This window comes from Paralichthys olivaceus, chromosome 15, assembly GCF_024713975.1.
Source record: "Paralichthys olivaceus isolate ysfri-2021 chromosome 15, ASM2471397v2, whole genome shotgun sequence".
Taxonomy (NCBI): Eukaryota; Metazoa; Chordata; class Actinopteri; order Pleuronectiformes; family Paralichthyidae; genus Paralichthys; species Paralichthys olivaceus.
The window spans coordinates 8,455,648-8,476,499 of record NC_091107.1 but is presented as its reverse complement, the minus strand read 5'-3'; the positions used below and the strand labels follow the sequence as shown (position 1 = coordinate 8,476,499).

The window sequence follows — 20,852 nt, the reverse complement described above, 5'->3', positions numbered from 1 at the left end:
TGTTTTCTTGTTCGCGCACGTTTCGTTCTAATCGCACGAGCTACTGCGTGGTCGCGAGTTCAACGAAACACCGCTCGTTCACGCATCATCGCGAGAATCGAGGTTGTTTAATTTGTCGAACGCCGAGTGACGCGACGCCCGTAAAGTCGAGCGGACTACAGTTCCCAGCAACCCCCCGCGAGAGTGTGCTCCTTGGTGTCGTCAGCCAGGCACCGGTGGCGTGTGTTCAGCCTGTCAGCCTGAAAACTAGTTGTGCTGTTCAAGCAGCTGAGGAATAACCCGCTGGTAACTTAGGTCAAAATGACGGTAGGTTCGATTCTCTATTTACAAACTGCAGAAAGTGGTACGCGCGCTTTTAGAGGAAGTAGACACGTTATGTCAGTGTAGTAAGTTGCTGTTAGCTAAGTTAGCTAACAAGCTAGTTGAGCTAGTCGAGCCAACTGCAGAAATAGACTGACTCAGTTGGACGGGAAATAAAACAGCTGTTATCAACTGTTTAATGTTTTTGTCTTCTGTCCTCTATTCATGTTAATTCTCGTGTCTTAACATGTCCATTAAAATGTGATTTATCTCTGCATTTGTTTCTGTCATGGCATGTGTGGTGAGTTCACTTGCAGGAATCCTCGCACTGCAGTTTTCCTCTAATGAACTCTCTCGTCTCTGGTTGTTTTTACTGCAGGAGCGGAAAGGAACAGCAAAGTTGGACTTCTTGAGGAAGATCGAGCTTGACATCCAGGAGAAGTGGGAGAGGGAGAGGACATTTGATCAGGATGCGCCCTCAACAGTTGGGGAAAGTACACAGTGAGTGAAATGTCATGTAGAAGAAACCTATGTTTGATTCCAGAGGTGGTTTTTTTTCTTTCACACACTTGAACCAGGTATTGTCATGTATTCAGCTGCAAGAGGATTTCTGAGGGAAGCATTTCATATTGATGGGAATATCTTACTTGAACTGATCTGATACAACTGCGACTGCAACAAATCGTTAAAAGCCTTTGTATAATTGTGGGTATCTAGTAGAGTCTGACTGATACAGATATTTGGGGGCCAATACCGCTAACGACTGATTAAATATTAAAACCAGAATGGCCCCCAGTAGCTAGCATACCTCCGCCTAGGTCCAACAGTCTCCTTACATTCAATTAAACCACACAAAATTACACACACTGATAGATCAAGATTCCCTGGGAAATTGGTGAAGATAAGTGCAACTGGCAATATCAATCTGGATCCCTGCCAAAAGATTTTCTTCCCTGTCCAATGCCCCATCCTTCCACCAAATTTCAAACGCAGATGAAAATCTTCTTGGCAGAAGTAAGTTCAGCATTGATTCCTAAGATGTCGTTCTCAAACATTGTTTTTCCTTGCAGCAAAAACAAGTACTTTGTCACCTTCCCCTACCCGTACATGAATGGCAGATTGCACCTTGGCCATACGTTCAGCTTGTCAAAGTGTGAGGTGAGTTTGCAAACAATAGCAGGAAGTGTTCAAATTTACTTTGTCCATCTGCACGTATGACAGATGCTTGAAATGCAGATATCAAACTACTATCACTGGTCTCTGAGTTGATGCTGTTCATTTTTTTCTTGCAGTTTGGTGTGGGTTATCAGTCTCTGAAAGGGAAAAAATGCCTTTTCCCATTTGGGCTGCACTGCACAGGGATGCCAATAAAAGTAAGTGTTCTTCTTTCTACGATCATTACACAAGTGTTGTGACATTTTAGGAATGCCAATTGTCAGCATTCCTTGAGACACACACTCACACACTCACACTCACTCACACACACACACACACACACACACACACACACACACACACACACACACACACACACACTCTGTCTTTTCCTTCCCTCTGCTATTCATACATTAATATTATTTCCACCAGGCCTGTGCAGACAAGCTGAAGAGAGAGATGGAGCTGTATGGAAACCCTCCAGAGTTTCCAGATGAGGAGGAAGAAGAGAAGGAGAAGCCAAAGACATCTGATGAAATCATCATCAAGGACAAAGCAAAGGGCAAGAAGGTCAGTGATCTGAGGGAAAATATTGATGGCATTTTAAACGATATGCAGTGGAGTAGATAATCTGTTCCTTAAAAATAATCTTTGTATTTTCATGTGAAAGTCAGAAGTGATTGAATTTATTAACAACTTATCCTGACTCTTTATAAGATTAGGTATAGTCCCATAAAGTCCCATAAACATGTAGGACTTAATGTTTTGAACATGTCTCTTGCTCATGTGTTATTTTATCTCTCTTATCCACATTATACTACTCATCCACATGCTTTACTTATTATTTATAATATTACCACCCTGTCTTCTTCCTCTTTTAGAGTAAAGCAGTTGCCAAAGCTGGATCCTCTACTTACCAGTGGGACATTATGAGGTCTTTGGGCCTGAGGGACCAGGAGATCACCAGGTTTGCCAATGCTGATCACTGGCTTGACTACTTCCCTCCTCTGGCTGTTAAAGACCTCAAACAGATGGGTGTCAAGGTAACTAAATATATTCTTCTAATGCAGGCATACAGCTTTCTTATTGTTTCTGTATCTACTTGTGTCTGACCATTTATACAACAGAATACATAAATCTATGCTTTGATTGACCTTGTTTTTTATTGTCGTCATTAAATATAATTGTGCTTAATTATTTTAACAAATGTATTAAGACAAACACTAGACAGCGGACTTGACGTGCACATAGTCATGTCTTTTGGTACCTAATATGCAAATTGAAAGGTTTATTAGTCTCGTTGATAATTAGATCAATAATAGAATTAAATAGATTGTACCTGAATGATGTTAATGTGTTATCATGTCACAGGTGGACTGGAGGCGTTCATTCATCACCACAGATGTGAACCCCTTCTACGACTCTTTCGTCAGGTGGCAGTTCATCACACTGAAGGAGAGAAAAAAGATCAAGTTTGGTAAAAGGTGAGATGGTTCGAGAGGTTTGTAATAAAATTAAGAGGTTTGATTTTTTTTTTTCTTGCTTTGTAGCACCATTCTTCCAGTGAAATAGTGAACACTGAGAAAATTAGGAGTAATTTATCTTAGTTGCTGTCACCATCATTGAATTGTATTGCCTGCAATAATGTGTCAATGGCTCTGCCAGTGTCATTTGTTTTAATTGGGTAAGGCATGGAAAATGTCTTTGAATGGTACTTGTCTTAATGTGGTAGATTGATAACTGACCTTAACATTCTCCTTTTGGTCTCCAGCAGTTTATTTTAATTTATTAATTTATTTTAGCAGAATTACATTTTCTTTTAGTTGTAAATATCACCTTCTCTAACCCCTCTGCAGGTACACCATCTTCTCCCCCAAGGATGGGCAGCCCTGCATGGATCACGACAGGCAGACAGGCGAGGTACACTCAACCACCACACCACACTAATTCTCACATCACATTCATGGGCATTGGATTTTATATGAAGTACCATTTTCTTTTTGCTTGGTCTGGCTGATTATTGTGGATGAAGAAAATTCCTCATGTAACAGTAACAATTTATCCTCCCCTGCAGGGAGTAGGACCTCAGGAGTACACTCTCGTCAAGATGAAGATAGTGGAGCCGTACACAGCAAAATTCAAGTCCAAAGTCTTTTACAGCAGGTGACAAATCACAGCACAGCACTAATTAACAATAATTCTGGTTGGGAAGAAAAAGTTTTACATGCACATAACTATGTTTCAGATATTGATATATACAATACCACTAAGTCTAGATGTGATGCTGGAGTTGAAGTGTCGATGCTCTCCTCCCCGCAGCGGCATGAAAGGGAAAAACATCTTCCTGGTGGCTGCCACTCTGAGACCAGAGACCATGTTCGGTCAGACCAACTGCTGGGTGAGACCCGACATGAAGTATGTCGCCTTTGAGACAACCAACGGAGACATTTTCATCTGCACCAGTAGATCTGCCAGGAACATGTCTTACCAGGGCTTCACCAAAGAGAATGGAGTGGTGCCCGTGGTCATGGAAATACTGGGACAGGTACTAATAATTGTGTCTGGTAGTTTCTGTGGCCAAAAACATAAACTTATTGCAGGTGCGTCTGTTCTGCCTATTTTCAATCACTCAATCTTTTTTGCCTCTTCAGGATATTCTTGGCTGTGCCCTGAGTGCACCTCTGACCTCCTATAAGATTATCTACGCTCTGCCCATGCTTACCATCAAGGAGGACAAAGGTATGAGGAATTGTGAATATAGAGAGGTTGTGTTTGTTAGATTTATTTGTAAAAAGTTTTGGGGGGCAGAATAATGTCACATTATGCCCTTGCTGTTGAATTGTCAGTTTTGCTGCTCAGAGCAGTCAGAAAACGCTCGAGTTGGGGGGCATGTTATGCTCTTTTGAACTTGTGCTGACAGTTGTCAAAAGGTTTAAGAAAATGCTCTTAAAAAGCATTAAAAAGATAATTTATTCTAGCTCCTGTTGCTGCAGGTAATATTTTAGGCACAGGACTTTATCCCTCGTTCTTCCTTGACTTTTTTGGCCCGGATTGTTGTTGGGGCGCATGAGGAAAAGTACTGACTAGTCTCAAAGAAGCAGACCAAGCAATGAGTCACAGTGAATTATCAGTTATTTGTTCTTTCCCTTTTCCCAGTTTGTTAGCTACTTTATTGCAGCAGCTTGGCAGTTGTGGAAATGTGGTGGCAATTAATAATTTATCAATTATAAATTTGTATATGGTAATTTTAAATTATCAGAGAGAAATTTAAGTTCCTGATTTGCATAAGTACATTTTATGCCCTGTCTGTCTTCCTCAGGTACTGGGATTGTTACCAGTGTCCCCTCAGACGCTCCTGATGACATCGCTGCTCTCAGAGACATCAAGAAGAAACAGGTGAGGTTACAGACATTTAACTAAAATCAATAAAAGAAAACAGAACATGCATGAAATTTACAAAGCATTTTGAAAACTATTATTAAACATTTGAAGAGATTGAGAAGTTCTGGTGGATTCAACCCCTGGTTAAATAAATTCCAGAGGAAATAACTATGTCCATTTAAAGGCACATGCTAGATTTTGAATTGTATTGATGCTGTTGTATTCCTAAAAAGGCTCTACGGGAGAAGTATGGAATCGAGGACAAGATGGTGTTGCCTTTTGAGCCGGTAAGCTGATTTCATTCAGGTTGTATAGTAAAAAGATATAAATGTGAATAGAAATTCAGAAACTTTAAACTGTATTTTTCATGTGTGCACACATATCAGGTCCCTATCATAGAGATTCCTGGCTATGGGAACCTTTCAGCTCCACTGGTGTGTGATGAGCTGAAGATCCAGAGTCAGAATGACAAAGAGAAGTTGGCTGAGGCGAAGGAGAAAGTCTACCTGAAAGGATTTTATGAAGGGGTGAGTCGACTTAGCAGTTAACAAGAAAAAAAAAAAATCTACACAGGTCAGCAAAAAGCCGGCCCCCCTTTAAACCCCATGTGGATTCAACTGAAGGTTTGAAGTTTGAAGATTTATCTCCCAGACACAAACCAAGTGATTCACACCTTGAGGCAAGAATCAATTATTTATTGGCCGGCTGATAGTCATGTGTTGCTCTCACACAGTTTGGTTCTGTCTAGTAGTGAGAAAGTTTGTTTGAGAGCAACCTTGAATTTGTACAACACACACACACACACAAACACACACACGCACACACACGAGGCCCAGCGATCTTACTTTTCATCTTTGCTAACCCCCCCTTTTTTTACTGTAACAATATTATGACATAGTTTATGTTAAAATTTACAAATTAATCTGCTTTCGATGTCAGAAGACTGTAAATTAGAAAGAGATGGGAACATAAATGCAGGCACAATCTACAGGGGGCGATACAGCAGCATATCAAGCAGAGCACCTACTGTTTTGCATATGGGACTTCCCACTGAGCCGTTTATGGTCATTTGTGATTGAACAAACTGCAGAGGTGCCATAATTGTGAATGAAAAGCATCAGTATGAATTATATGTTTCTGTGTTCCTGTCTTAGATAATGCTGGTTGATGGCTACAAGGGGCAGAAGGTCCAAGATGTCAAGAAACCCATTCAGAAAATGATGGTGGAGAAGGTAAGACATTTTCTGTTTCTAATGTTTGTAAAGTAACAAACAACATGTGGCAGGATGATGTTGAACCCTGGCTTTATCCTGGATTGTGCATGGAGCTTTCTTTTGTCCATGCTGATTTTACATCCATTCTAATGATGTTGGCTCTGTGTTAATATATCACAGGGTGAGGCCTTGATCTACATGGAGCCAGAAAAACAGGTGATGTCACGTTCAGCTGATGAGTGTGTCGTCGCTCTCTGTGACCAGTGGTAAGTATTCTGATCAGAAGAATCTCTGGGCTTTATAACATTGAGCGTGTGCATTAGTGATATAATATAATTTGACAGCTATGAAGCTGCATTTGTTATTTGTTCAAAGATTTTCCCTTTTCTTATGAGGCTGTATCTTTGTTAAATAAGTTCATGCAGCTCCTTAAAAAATAAATCAATAATGTCAAATAACTAAACTCAAAATATGGTGCAGAATGGCAGTGTGAGTCCATTCACTGTTATGTGTCTTTAAGGTATTTGGACTATGGAGATGCTGAGTGGAAGCAGCAGGCCGGCGAAGTACTCAAATCTTTGGAAACGTAAGTCATTGACCTGACAGACTGCATCTCCTTCCCTGTCATATTTTACTTTTTGCAGTGATCATGTCAAAGGCTAGAAACTATAATCTGTAGTGTGTGAAAAAATGATGTCTTGAGTACTGTCTGAAATACAAACAACTGCATCCTCCTGTGTTTACTTTACTTTAATACAAGTGTAATGTGTGCATGTTTAGATTTTGTGATGAGACCAGGAAAAACTTTGAGGCAACTCTGGCCTGGCTACAGGAGCACGCCTGCTCTCGTACCTACGGTCTTGGTAAGTGCTTTCATCCACCGTGTCAGGACTCTAGTGAATGTTAATGAGAGTGATCTATACAACATTATTTATTTGCGGTTTATTTGCTTTTTAATGTCATTAAAAAGCAATGTTATAGCTTGTGTTATTAAATTTACCCCTTTGCCAAAGATGATCCTGAGCTACAGTCTTCTTGAACTCGCATGTGTCTGATGTTTATGTGGGTATTTTATGGTCTATAGATGGAGACAGAGGACTGATGATAATGCACATAGCACCAGTCTGCCTTTCTGCTCCCACAGGAATAAATGTAGACTGAATGCCAGCTGGCGCACAGCACAGGACAGTGAAGTACAGTCTATGCTTGCTGTGAACTACTGTAGAAATTTCCCCTCACACCTTCAGAATGTGTGGCACAAACTTTACAACCAGCATCACAAATGAACAGGCTGATATGACGCTCAGAGATTTGATTGTAGTCCTCTCATTTCTTATTTGTAGAAGCAAAAAATACTTTTCAAAACACACATATTTCTTGGACGCAGAAAGCTTGACTGCAAAGATGCAGAAGCAAACGTTTTTTGATCAATGTGATCACAGAAGTTTTATAGTTTGTTTTTTTTCATGAGCCATAGACAGACTGGAGCCCAAACCAAACATCTCCTGTAATTTTTAAAATTTTTTTTTAACAAAATTGAGATAATAGATAAATTACTTTAATTATCTTTGTGTGATCTGTGCACTTTCCTTTGTAACTCAAGCAAAGAAAGTTACCTTTGTTTCATTTAAAATCTGTGAGTAGGTGCATTCATTTTATTTAGAAAAATTCACATTTAATCTTGGCTCATCCTGCTTGTTAATGTTAATGACTTACCAATGATGATGTTAAAGTGCTTTACAAAGCCTGACTTGACCTGTGGGTCTGAGAAATAATCAGCCTCAAGCATGCAGTAAGTTTGAATTTTTAACCATTGGAAGCAAGTAAAAGCTTTTAATGATAATCTCTGAACACGCACCAACACACTACAGTGGTGCTTTTGAGGTTGATGGCTTAAGTAACCTTCTCCTTCACTTTCTAAGCCTCAATGAAAACAACATTTTAAAGGAAAAACAACAATTTATTGAAAGAGAGAAACAAGCTGCCGTACTCTGTGAAAACAACAGGTTTGCCACATGTGCTTTGGTTTAGTTTATTTGACAATGAAGAATTTTCTCTCAGCTTGTTTGCCAAGGATTATCCAATAAATCCCAGGATTTATTCCATTGTGTGGCTGTTTTTCTTGGCACCAGCATGTAACCAGCTTTTACAGGGCGGTCAAAACAACAGAAGATTGTGTCAATACAGTGCAGGCAACAATTGCTTTTTATCATTATTTGACTCGCTTTTCTTATGATCATGTGTGTCTGTGCATGTGCACTTCTCCTGGTTACCATAGGAACGCGGCTTCCTTGGGACGAGCAGTGGCTTATTGAGTCACTATCAGACTCCACCATCTACATGGCTTACTACACTGTAGCCCACCTTCTTCAGGGCGGCGTGCTCAACGGACAGGGAGCCTCACCACTGGGCATCAAGTACGGACAAACACACACATCTACACACCAAAGTAAACATGCTTAATCCCTAAGCATTAATATTTTAAGCCTTTTCCTGCTCTTGTTCTGCTGTCAAACATCCACAGACGTGATTCACCTGGGGGAGAAATGACTCCGATTTAATAACGGAACTAAATCATTTCAACTGACGGATGCTGCCTCTTAGACATTTTAAGTTGATTTGCTTGTCGGTATTCATCCATTAAGTAAAAAATATAGAATATATAAATAAAACATACACTCAATGATGAATGCTGCATTTTTTTAAATCAGTGAACTTCATAGCTCAGCTTTCATTAAAGCATAGTCAGCACTGAGATAAAATTGAGAAGAGAAATGACACTGCATGACAAAAAAAGGCATAGGAATGCTTTTAATTACTTCTCACCTCACTGCAGCTCATCACACCCCCCCCATTTTAACCTTGATCGTTCTTTTTTCCTTTCATTTCTTTTTGTTATCTCTCACAGGCCAGAGCAAATGACCAGGGAGGTGTGGGACTTCATCTTCTTCAAGACGTCTCCTTTCCCCAAGACTGACATCCCTAAAGAGCATCTGCAGAGGCTGAGGAGGGAGTTTGAGTATTGGTACCCTGTGGACGTCCGTGTGTCTGGCAAAGACCTGGTTCCCAACCACCTGTCATATTACCTGTACAACCACGTGGCGATGTGGCCGAAAGACAGGTGAGTTTTCCAACTTCATAGAATAGCAAATGAATGAGAAGCTAGATTTATTGCTTGTAATAAAATTCACAACAACACACAACGGTGATTCCAAATAAAAAATAAAGTATCTTTTTATGTGGAAGGAAATGTAGATTATTTACATTAGTGATATTTTGTCATATTTCATGATTGATAAAGAAGTAATTTGAATGACAAATACACTTGTTTTCTTATCAAGATGTACACGGATAAGATACAACTTATGTTTGCGCAGTGAATGTGACGCTTGTGTGAGTAGCTGCTTACCTTAGCTGAGTTGGTTTAGACACTTTTGTCTATTTGTCATTGCATCAGGGCTGGAAATTAATTCAGTATATATGTTTATCAACTTGATTGTTCTTTTGCAAAATCCTGGTCTCCAAATTACCTTTTTGTTTCGCTTCTGTAGAGAGTTGTTTATAATGTCAAGCAGAACAATAGACCACAAGTTTGAAAGATTTATTAATTTAGCTTGACTGTTACTGAGATGCACATCACTTTTGGAAAATGTGTTGCTATCATAGTATTGATTTTGAACATATCTCCTTGCTCTAATGTGCATTCACTCTTCTGTGGAAAGGCTATTAGAAATACAAGGGTAATGATTGTAAAAAATGAGCAGCATCCTTGATGATGATGATGACGACGACGATGACACTGACGCTAATGAGAACTTTCACTTCTGCAGTGGGAAATGGCCACAAGCAGTGAGAGCCAATGGACATCTGCTCCTCAACTCTGAAAAGGTGAGTCAAACATCGATGGTTGTGAAGTATTAATCTGAATGTTTAGTTTTTTCTAACACATTTATATATTACTCTAATTAAATGTATAATCTGTGGAGAAATAAGCTTTTTACAGATTTTAAACATTAATAAGTAATAAAATGAACATAGTTATATTTGTTTAAACGACTCATGTGTGCGAGTAATTGATGAGTGTTTGAAGCTGTAAAAAATGTAATTACTGTGTGCTGCTCATTTGCATTTTTAGTTTTGCTTTGTTGTAGATTGAAACAAAGTCTGTGACTCAATGATTTTATTCCTCTGTGCTTCGTAATGAACTCGGTTATACTTGGGTGGGCGTACTTGAAAGACTGTGGCGTCTAACATCTGTTTTTCTATTCACCAGATGTCCAAATCAACTGGAAACTTCCTCACTCTCACCCAAGCCATTGAAAAGTTCTCAGCAGATGGTACGTTCAGATTTGTCTTGATATGTGTCTCCCGTGTTGACTTTCTTATTTTTTACTCACTCTTCCTCTCTCATCCTTTTTTTTTGTTTTTAAATGTCTATATTTCTGTCACATTTATCGAAAAATATGACAGCAAACACATCAGGTGTGCATTTAGAAGTGATTACAGTGAGTCTCCATAGTGCACGGGCCATTATGTTTGATTATACCATAAACGTCTTATATCCCACAGTGAAGATAATTAGAAAATGCCCCATCTTCGTAAGACGACGGAAGTGTTTATTGGATGCTACGAACCATTTTATATGTCAGATCCCTTATAGTGCGCCGCAAGCAGTGAGTTTCAATACAGTAATTGTGTGTACTTTAAATATAACGAGTAAGGCTGCATATATTCAATATGATCTCTTAACCAGAAGAAACAAGATAATGTCCAACAGCTTTATTGCAACACAAATGTTCCAGTCGGTGATGAATTTTCATGTATTTGCATAATCGTCATTCCTGAAAAGCAGTAGCTATCATCGGTCTCTCCGTGGGACGAGGAGTTCCAGAGGAAAAATGAAATATGTGAGGTCTGAAGTCAAATATTTATATGAACATGAGAGGAAGACAAGATTTCCACAGAGTTCTAAGACCAAGAATGACAATTGATGCACAGTAGTAGGATTGGTTTCTCAAGATCTAAGTTCAGAGTAAAGCCTTTTGTTTGAGGGGAGCTCATTTTATCTTATTTCATTTCTAATTAGATTAACCCTGATATCCATCCCTGCTGCCCTCAGTCCATCTGAGCACCAGTCGATCTACCGCCTCTATTCTTTAATGTTCTGAAAGAGCTGAATAATGGATAGATGTGTCTGTCAAGAAGCTGTTCCACCATGGGGGAAAAGAACCCTATGGCCTGACTGGAGATAGACTTATTAAATTGACTTCCTGTCTAAGACCTTGGAGTCATGTCTGCAAGATATTTTAAGTTTTTTCAGACCGTGGAGTTTTCCTCTAAGTCTGTGAACTTTGCCTAGTTGTTGAAGTATTTTGCAGAAGAGAAAAGAAAAGCTAATTTCAGTATTGTAGGATCAAGGACTGCTGGTTTTATATATAATGTCAGCCTATCACATATGCAATGGAGAGAAGGAAGCTGATTTGCATGGGAAATTTCTACCAACATGTAAACTGGCATCTACTCTTCCAACCTCCTTTAACTTTTATGCCACACGTCTTTATTTCCTCTCGCAGGAATGCGTCTGGCTTTAGCCGATGCCGGCGATACCGTGGAAGATGCCAACTTCGTAGAAACCATGGCAGATGCTGGCATCCTGCGTCTCTACACGTGGGTGGAGTGGGTGAAGGAGATGATTGCCAACCAGAACAACCTGAGGACAGGATCTGCTGACACCTTCAACGATCGGGTCTTTTCCAGGTAGATGCAGGCACCAATATTTATAGTTCACATAAATTACCCAGGTCAAATCTTCACATCACGTCTATAGAGTCAGAAAAATCTTCCAGTAGCTTTTTGTTGTCTATAAAACAATAATGATATATATATAGATATGAGAGATACAATACTTGAACTAAACTTTGTAATTTCTTGAAAATGATATATTTTCAACCAACTAGTAGATAGTTGGACAAATCACCGATACATTGGTTTATGTATTGTAAAGTGAATCTCTTTTCATGCTGCATTGCAACATTATTTTATAAACTCAGCTGAATTCATTGATGAATAAACCCAAGATACACAGTTGACACTCACAGGTTAGAGATGTAGTATGACTTTGATTCCCTCGGAAGATCCTGAACTTGTGGAACTTGAATGGAACATTGAGTTTTTGCAGAGTGATTGAAAGGACCTCATTTTCTATTTAGTGAGATGAACGCAGGGATCTTGAAGACGGAGCAGCACTACGACAGGATGATGTATAAGGAGGCTCTGAAGAGTGGCTTCTTTGAGTTCCAGGTAAATCAAATGTGCTTTTAAAGAAAAATGCTCTTGGAGTCATCCTCGCATGTTACAGACAATCAGGCTTTTCATCCCAATGTTATGAGATGATATTATGGATGATTGACCTGTTAAACAGTATTTGGAGAACAACATGACTGAGCGCCCCTTCCGTCCATATGGTGCATTCACTAGATTGAATTCAGTGTATTGGATAGGAAATATATTATAACCAGTGAGGATGACCTTTTTGATGTGTTTTCGTGTTTGTTTTTTTGTGTGTGTGCAGGCAGCCAAAGATAAGTACCGTGAGCTGGCTATTGAGGGAATGCACAGGGACCTTGTCTTCCAGTTCATAGAGAGACAAACTCTGCTGCTGGCCCCCATCTGCCCACACCTTTGTGAATACACCTGGGGTCTGTTGGGAAAGGTGAGATACATCAGGCTTGGGCATCATGCTGTTGTTTTCATGTTCTTACTGAGGCTTTCATCCTCTCCGCTCTCCGTTCTATTTGTTGAGTTAAAACAGAAACACTCAAAGGAGACGTTTTATCATCTTGTGTCGAGTAACATTTCATGATTACACCTGGGATCAACAATGTGAAATGGATACACGCTTCATGCAGTGATGCTGATCCCACTGCTGGTTACCTGTGTGAAATAGCTACTGACACATTTTCCCTGTTTGTGTACATGTCCACCAGGAGTCTGTCTTTACACTTTGAGCTCTTTTCTCTCTTTGCTATGGAAGGACAACACGCACCGTTTCACACTCCCCACAGCACAGAGAGCCAAGAGTATTTTTAACACTGAAATTTATGAATATGAAACAGTGTTGCTGCTCTGTATATGGGCTTTTCAGTTGTCGCTTAGCAACAACAAAAGCCCCACAACCAGTGTTTTTCATCAATCATGTGTTCAGCACTGTGAGCTAAAGAGCTACAAGGCACTCATTGGTCACAGTAGTGCACACAACAGATTGAGATTGGCACTAGTTTCTGCTTTGTTTTCACTGCTAACAGAGACCCCACACAGTGAGTAGCCTATGCAGACACTTTCTATTTTCTATTCCAACATCATTGGTTTTATTAAAAACATTCCACCTGGCCACGGGCGCAGGGTCCACGAACAGCTTGAGGGAGAGGGCACATAGCCCAGCCATAGCGCCACCACGTTCGGGGCAGACACTCAGGGAGCCGTCCACAGCTCTACCGAAATGTATCGTGTTGCAGCACGAAATTTGACAGAGGCGTGAATGTGTGGCACATGGAACACTATTTATCGCAGTTCAAGCAGTCTTTTGCGAAACGTATATATCGTGCATCTTGATATCACGATGACAGTAAATTTGAGATAAATCGTGCAGCCCTAATTGGCAAACGGGTCCACTTAATAAGCTGCGTTCCTCATTTTGTTATGAAGGTGCATGACACTCTGGCATTGCTGTTTAATTACCTCCAGTGAGCCTCAAACTTTTGTGTTTGTTTTCAACACTTACTTAAAATTAGAATGCTCCAACAGCAGTTTCCTCTCATCAATACCCTTCTACCATCCTCTCCCCCCGACAGACTGGCCCTCTGATGAAGGCATCGTGGCCTTTGGCTGGACCAGTCGATGAGATTCTGATTCGTTCCTCTCAGTACCTGATGGAGACTGCACACGACCTCCGACTGAGACTCAAAGCTTACATGCTTCCTCCAAAAAGCAAGGTAAAATATGTGTCTGTGTTGTTTCACAAGTTTAATACCACTCTACTTTACTGCTGCAATGGATTTTTTTTAAGAGACTATGTAAATGCTTTGGAATTTATGGCATTTGTTTTAACAGTTTTATGAAATCCAGTAGAAGTCTGGCTGTGTTAAGTGTAGTAATTAAATCACAGACTGTAGTATATTGGAGTCGTTTCTCTCTCAGGTATTGTTTAACAGTTTCATTGTTATTTGATGGGGAGCAAAAAAAAAAAAAAAAAACAACATTGTGAGAAGTTGGAAAATATCAGGAAGCAGCAGCCAAAAATAGAGCTGGGGTTCTGCAGCATTTTGTCATGTCTGAAACAGTATTCACTCTTCTAATCAAACATGAATATTTCAAATCCCTTAATGAATCTATTCCTGATTTAAAAATAGCTTGAGCTTCGTTGAATAACATAATTGCTGTTCAGATAAATAACTTCCTGAATATTTATCACTTTCCACACTGTGGATTTGACCTTGAAGTGGATTAAGAATGCAGCTATTTCAAGTATGAAACAATCACCTTCTTACAAAGTGAGGTGACTTTCCTCTTGAAAACACAACATAAAAACTAGTTCTATTAAAAATTCTATTCTAAAATTTGTTCTACATGACTTCTGCTCTCAGTGTAAACACATCCCCTCGCCAGTTTCTCTCACTTCGTGTTACGCATGCTTACATGTGTAGCAATCACTCCACACGTCCTCTTGTTTTTACCTGTGTCTGTTTGTCTGTCACTAGGATTATGCAAAAAGTATTAAACCAATTAGCACTGACCTTGGTGAAGAGATGAGGCATGTGCCAGGGAAAAAAACATTAAAACATGGGGCAGATCCAAATGATTTATGATTTGCAGTGAATTTAAATGTTTGTTTCTCCGAGGCGAAAGTCTTTCTAGTTGATATTATCACCTTCTGTCTCTACCATGAAATCCTGAATCCTTTTAGATACACTTAAAAGACTTCACTCCATTTTGTGTTCCCAGCAGGGAATGTGTTTTATTGTTTAACAGGTTGGAACTTCAAGTGACTGTAGGCGGCTGGGAAAAAAGCAAAACAAGTACTGAAGTATTTGTTGCAAATATTTTGGTGCCACAGAGGCAAAAATGAGGGATTATGGGAGAAGAGGAGAAAGTGTCTCTTTTCTTTTCTCCTCATTTTTATGATGAAAATATATAAAGAGGCAGATACATCCCCCGGCCAGCAGACCATAGTGTCATTTGACCATAATTATAGTAGACTTGATGTTATGATTGTCCAAAAGTCTATGTAGTCTACATAAAGCCTACATATCTAAAGAGAACTGTAATGAATGCCATATTAATGATTAATGGGCTTTATTTAAGGTGCAGATTTGCTACCTTTTCATTAGCAAAATGAAATGAAAATACCAAAACTGGAGACATTGATACATTTATATATAACTAATTTATATAACTGTCAGTTCTAAATGAAAAACGCAACAGCTTTCTCTAATTTTCCTAATGTTTAATTTATAGACATGACATTAATGTGAACACACAGTCACGCATACAGTTCAGGAATAGAGTAGACTTGACAGCTGTCATGTAATATAAGTTCACAGATGCCCATCTTCATCGTAGAAGATCGCACACGCAACACAGCTGGCTTCTTGATTCATCCAAATGCACCGTTTGCTTCTTTGCCTGATGATCAGGATAAGTGAGATGAATCTGAAATTCTCCTTTTTAATATGAACAGAAAGGAGACTCAAAGCCCCCAGCCAAGCCCTCTCACTGCAACATCTATGTAGCCAAGAGCTACCCTCCTTGGCAGCACAGTGCCTTATCCCTGCTCGGCAAGCACTACAAGGTAAGAAACCAACAAGCCATCAGTCATACGCAGCATATTTCATTTGTATGCAGAAGTACTGCGGCCCATAGCAAAGTGATTCACTGAAATACCTGATAATTGTGTCTTCGATGATCTTGTTTTTTATCAGTTACCCAGTTCACATCTTTCTCCCTGCTCCTGTTTATCTTCTCCTGTCTGTGTCTTTTCTTGGCTTCTGTCCAGAGCAACAATGGCGTCCTTCCTGACAACAAAGTGATAGCGAGCGAGTTGGGAGCCCTGCCTGAGCTGAAGAAATACATGAAGAGAGTCATGCCTTTCGTAGCCATGATCAAGGTACATCTGAAAGAGCTGGAGGGGACAGTATACAACTGTTTGTTTTTGTCTGTTTCTATGGTCTGGATGTGTAGTTTCAAGTCCTCAGTTCAATACAGTCTGATGTTCATTTTATAATGTATGCCCCATTTAAGAGTAGAATAGATGACCATGCTTTTGTCTAAATATGGTTACATCTGCTTTCATAAAACCAAGATGGTGCTGGATAAAATACTTAACTTGAGGCTTCAAAACAGCAACCCATAAACTAAATGGTGACTTCACCATGGGTAATCGTTTTGGTAAAGGCACGTCCTGTCCACCACCAAAGCGAGCATCATAATGATGCATGTTTTTCATATTATAAACATTGGATGTCAGTTGTCTACACACACGTGCCATAACGTTTTTTCTGCTCAATGCGAGTTTGTTTACCGCCTAAGAATCTGTTCACACAATGTGTCTGTGAGGTGGCTTATCTCTTGTGTTTGTGCACAGCCTTGCTTCTGATTAGTCGGAAGTCGGCTCTGGTAGTTCTGCTGAATTGTTTTCAGTCTGTGTTTTCAAAGACTGTTTTGCTTTGGGGGTTTTTTTTCCCCCTCTATGTGAGAAACAATGGAAAAACTGTTGCCAATATGTCAGAACAGTTTGAACATCATTACACTCTGCAGATCAAGTACTCCAGCAGTTTCTTCAGAATTTCAATGCAAAGTGTTTAGTAATTGAAAGTACAAAACTCACTTTTCTTACTAACTTAGTCTGTTCTTTTTTTTGGTTCATAGAAATTCAAAATGTGTTGTTATTTATGAAGCAACAACCTGGCCACAACTCAACACGTCTTTGTTCATTCTTATTCCCAGATTTCACAATTGAGCTGCTTTGCATTCTGAATATTTAAATTTCTTTGCAAACCTCCTCGCTGCTAGTGGAAGTGTTTGTTTAAAGTTTAAAGTCTCACAGTGGTTATTGTTTCCGTTATATATTTACTTAAGGTCAAGTTGCTAATAATTCACAGGGTCGATGCCCATTAAAATTTTAGATATCTAATCTCCCAGGTGCTCAGGGTTTTGTTCGGGTGTTTCTGTTTTGTCCACAGTGATCAAACAGAATGAAACTAATAAATAGTAATGAAGAGCTTTGTGTCGGACCATGGTTTGTTTCTCAAGCCTCTGAGCTCTTCTCCCCAAGCTTTCCTTTTGTGATGGTTTGTTTTGGCATCTTTTGTTCAGAGAGCATCTTTTTTTCCTAATCTTGTGGCAACATCAGAATAACAATGGACATTCTCCATAATACAGAATTATATCTGATGTTTTCAGTATGTGGATTAAATATCAATTTTCCTCTTATTGAAATTAAAACTCAATATGTTAACTTCTTGTTCAGTTCTCAGGAGAAGTCAGATTATTTTTTGTGAATAAATGTCTATTAGCGAAGTCAGCATCTCTTGTGATTCTATTTGTGTTCTGTAGGAGAACCTGGAGAAGAACGGGCCCAGGGTTTTGGATCTGGAGCTGGAGTTTGATGAGCGGGCAGTTCTGATGGAAAACCTGGTCTACTTAACTAATTCTCTGGAGGTGTGTTATCAACCAGTCCAAGAATTAGACAACATTTAAGCTACACCAGAAGGGGAGATCCCATCCCTTTCAAACCAAAATGATCAAAAATTAATTAACCTGCCATCCTCTGTCAGTCCCTAAATTTGTCAAGGTTAGACAATAACCACAAGAAACTGCTCATCCCAAATATATGCCAATAATTGAAGAGGTTTAATTGATAAAGTTCTGTTTGTCTTGTGTCTGTTTTCTTTAAAATTACCTCCATTTTACAGCTTTTCACCGCTTCTGCAAAAGAAACTTGAGACAATCCTGAGCTCAGCTGTTGGTCAGGAAAGCCCTTAAATCTTTTTTCTACACAGGAGCTTAGTCAAGTCAAAAACCGAAGCCCTGAGATAACTTTGTAAAACCAGCACAGATTTAACCACAGGAAAGGGAAAACAAAAAAACAAGTAATACCCTGCCTGACACCAATTCCCACGTGTCTGATCGATCATAGCAGAAGACGAATAGCCACAGAAACGACACCAAATCTGTCTTTTGTGAAACAAACACCACAGGCTTGAGAGGTGGCAGTTAATATGAATGATCAGCAGAGAAGTGGTTTTTATGGTTTTGGAAATTTAATGGAAGTTTTCGCTCTTTTTCTCTGCTGTGAAAACTTGACTGTGTTGAGTTCAAGCCAAACCTACTCAGACTGTTCAGTGTTTATTCAATAGAATGTGACTGAAGAGTTTTCTTCTTGTTTACAATCTTTTTATTCTGTGTACTCTCACGCTGACAAACATCACTGATCTTTTTTTGATTTTCTCCACATGGTATCGACTCTATAGTTGGAACAGATCGACATCCTGTTTGCATCTGAGGCTGACGACAAAGTGAAGGAGGACTGTTGCCCAGGGAAACCGTTCAGTGTTTTCAGATCGGAGGTAATTTCTTTCAGTGCATACCTATACGATACTTAGACTATACTTAGATTATTTATTCATTCACTTCTATAATTTTATAACTAATATTAAGGGAAAGCATTTGTAATTTCTTTATAAAATCTATTGTTGCATATTAAATTGAATCTTCAATCTTTTATATTCACATTTCAGCTTTAAGATCTAATGTTGCTGCACTTGAAAATTTGCTTTATGCTTCCAGTTGTGCTTATTCAACTGTGTGCATCATTTGTTATTATAACAGTGGTTGTCGCACACTCAAATTAAATATTTAAATGTGCACTTGTGTTGTTCCTTTGTCTACCCAGCCTGGAGTGTATTTGTCCCTGGTCAACCCTCAGCCCTGCAATGGCATGTTTTCTACAAAGGTTGAAGTCCGGCAGGGGGACAGCAGAGACAGCCTCATCCGTAGACTGTCCAAGGTCAACAGACTCCTCAAAGGTTTGTAAGATAAATGTGTTCACTGCACAGATTCATTTACTATAGTTGGCAACCCAAATTATTTTTTTATGTTAATATACAAAAACAAATGTTATAATCAGACAATTAAAATGTTAACGTGGATCAAAGTGTTTCACAACAGTTGGATTTAAGTTTATTAGGTTGGACAGAGATCAAGGTTGTTGGTGGTCAACATGGATCCCTGTCACTCTTCTCCTTTCTCATTTAAACTTATTTAAACACCTTCCCTCTGCACTTGATGTCTGCTATGGCCATCCATCCACTGTGTCTCAATATTCTCCCTCTCTCCCTCCTCACCCCTGATCCGTCTCTTACACCAGACCTGTCCAGAGTGAAGCTGATGAGGTACGAGGACCCCAAGCTGGGGCCTCGCCAGGTGCCCGTCCTGGGACAAGAGGAAAGGGGGAAGCTGCCCATCTCGAGTAAATCTGTGTTCAGCATCAATCTGGAGGAGAAGAGGGTCACTGTGGCTGACAACGGCCTCACCGTGGACATCGGTGACTCTCTGGTTTATCTGGTTCATTAGAGTAACTTGGACACACACACACACACACACATACAGACACACAGGTGCATGGTGGCACATTCAGCAGTGAAACATTTGGGAAAGTTTCAAATGCATCATGAAATATGATACAATGTTGACATTTTGACTAGTATACATCAAACACTGACTCAACTATCAATGTATTTATGTTTTTATAATTAATGGTTGTGCACTGCAGTCTTTGCTACAGCACTTGTTAGAATTGAAAGATCACAAACATAAAAACGCATTGAAAACCATCTCTAAGATGTTAAAATACAAAGAAATTAAGATGAACAAAATAAAATAAAAAATGTAATGATGCAATGTTTAAAACCCGAAACGTATCACTGATGCAACACTGAGCTCTCACTCGTCTTCGTCTCGTCACTGCTGAACGCTGCCTCAGGGAATATCGGAATCTAAATGGGACCTTCTCATCCAGTTGTACTCTCACATCTGGGTTTGATCTGAGCAAAACAGATGGTTCATGGTTTTAATAACCCTTCCCACTGATACAATTCTGTGACCATCAGGTCTTTATTGCTTAAATTAGGATCTTTAATGGTGTGAAAAAAGCCAAACATTAGCTAAATACCCCAGGCTGAAGAAAGGTTTTTAAAACCAGGATTTTGGTTCTGTTCTGTCTTTTCATTGTCTGTTGACGTTTTCCCGGTTTGATATGACTCAATAAATAAACAACTATTTGTATGAGGAAGCCTTCGGATGTTTTCAATGAACAAACATGCACCACCTTGCCGATTTCATCGCTGACCAACCACTTACTTTATGTTAATACATTGTCACTGCTCTTGCATCTACCTTGATGCCTTTTGTTTTCATATAGATGGTAATTTTTTCTGCTGATGTTTAAAACATTGAAGGTGCAGCACGTCGTTCCCTTGTGTTTTGTCAGCCCGTCAGACAGCTTTCCTGTTTTCTCAGCGTGGGTGGCACATGTCTGACTTGTGCTTTTCCAGAGAAATAATAACAATTGTGAAATATTCACCTCCTCTCTTTAGTCTCTCTCCTCTCTGTGCTGCTTTATTTCCTCTGAGTACAAGTCTTATCTAATCTCATCTGTGTCGTGGTTTCTGTGGAGGTCTCCGGAACGTTGCCTCTGTAGTGTCGATGGCGAGAACTCAGTCTGAGCAAACTGTAGCTGTGCGGGGT

At 39.5% G+C, this 20,852-nt stretch overlaps 1 protein-coding gene across 1 annotated transcript; it reads left to right on the top strand.

Moving 5' to 3' along the window:
• The first annotated feature begins 55 nt into the window (after nt 1–55).
• On the top strand, nt 56–20,397 carry lars1b (leucyl-tRNA synthetase 1b). Its single transcript, XM_020097182.2, has 32 exons — nt 56–306; nt 680–801; nt 1,371–1,458; nt 1,593–1,673; nt 1,888–2,025; nt 2,337–2,498; nt 2,827–2,939; nt 3,312–3,375; nt 3,530–3,618; nt 3,775–4,000; nt 4,107–4,194; nt 4,775–4,851; nt 5,070–5,123; nt 5,223–5,363; nt 5,991–6,068; nt 6,231–6,316; nt 6,571–6,636; nt 6,831–6,913; nt 8,329–8,467; nt 8,959–9,171; nt 9,881–9,938; nt 10,324–10,387; nt 11,624–11,807; nt 12,260–12,350; nt 12,622–12,762; nt 13,901–14,041; nt 15,787–15,897; nt 16,102–16,212; nt 17,661–17,765; nt 18,578–18,673; nt 19,000–19,132; nt 19,474–20,397. The coding sequence occupies exons 1-32, from the start codon at nt 301–303 to the stop codon at nt 19,677–19,679; spliced, it is 3,555 nt and encodes a 1,184-aa protein (XP_019952741.1). The 5' UTR covers nt 56–300; the 3' UTR covers nt 19,680–20,397.
• Nucleotides 20,398–20,852: the final 455 nt, after the last annotated feature.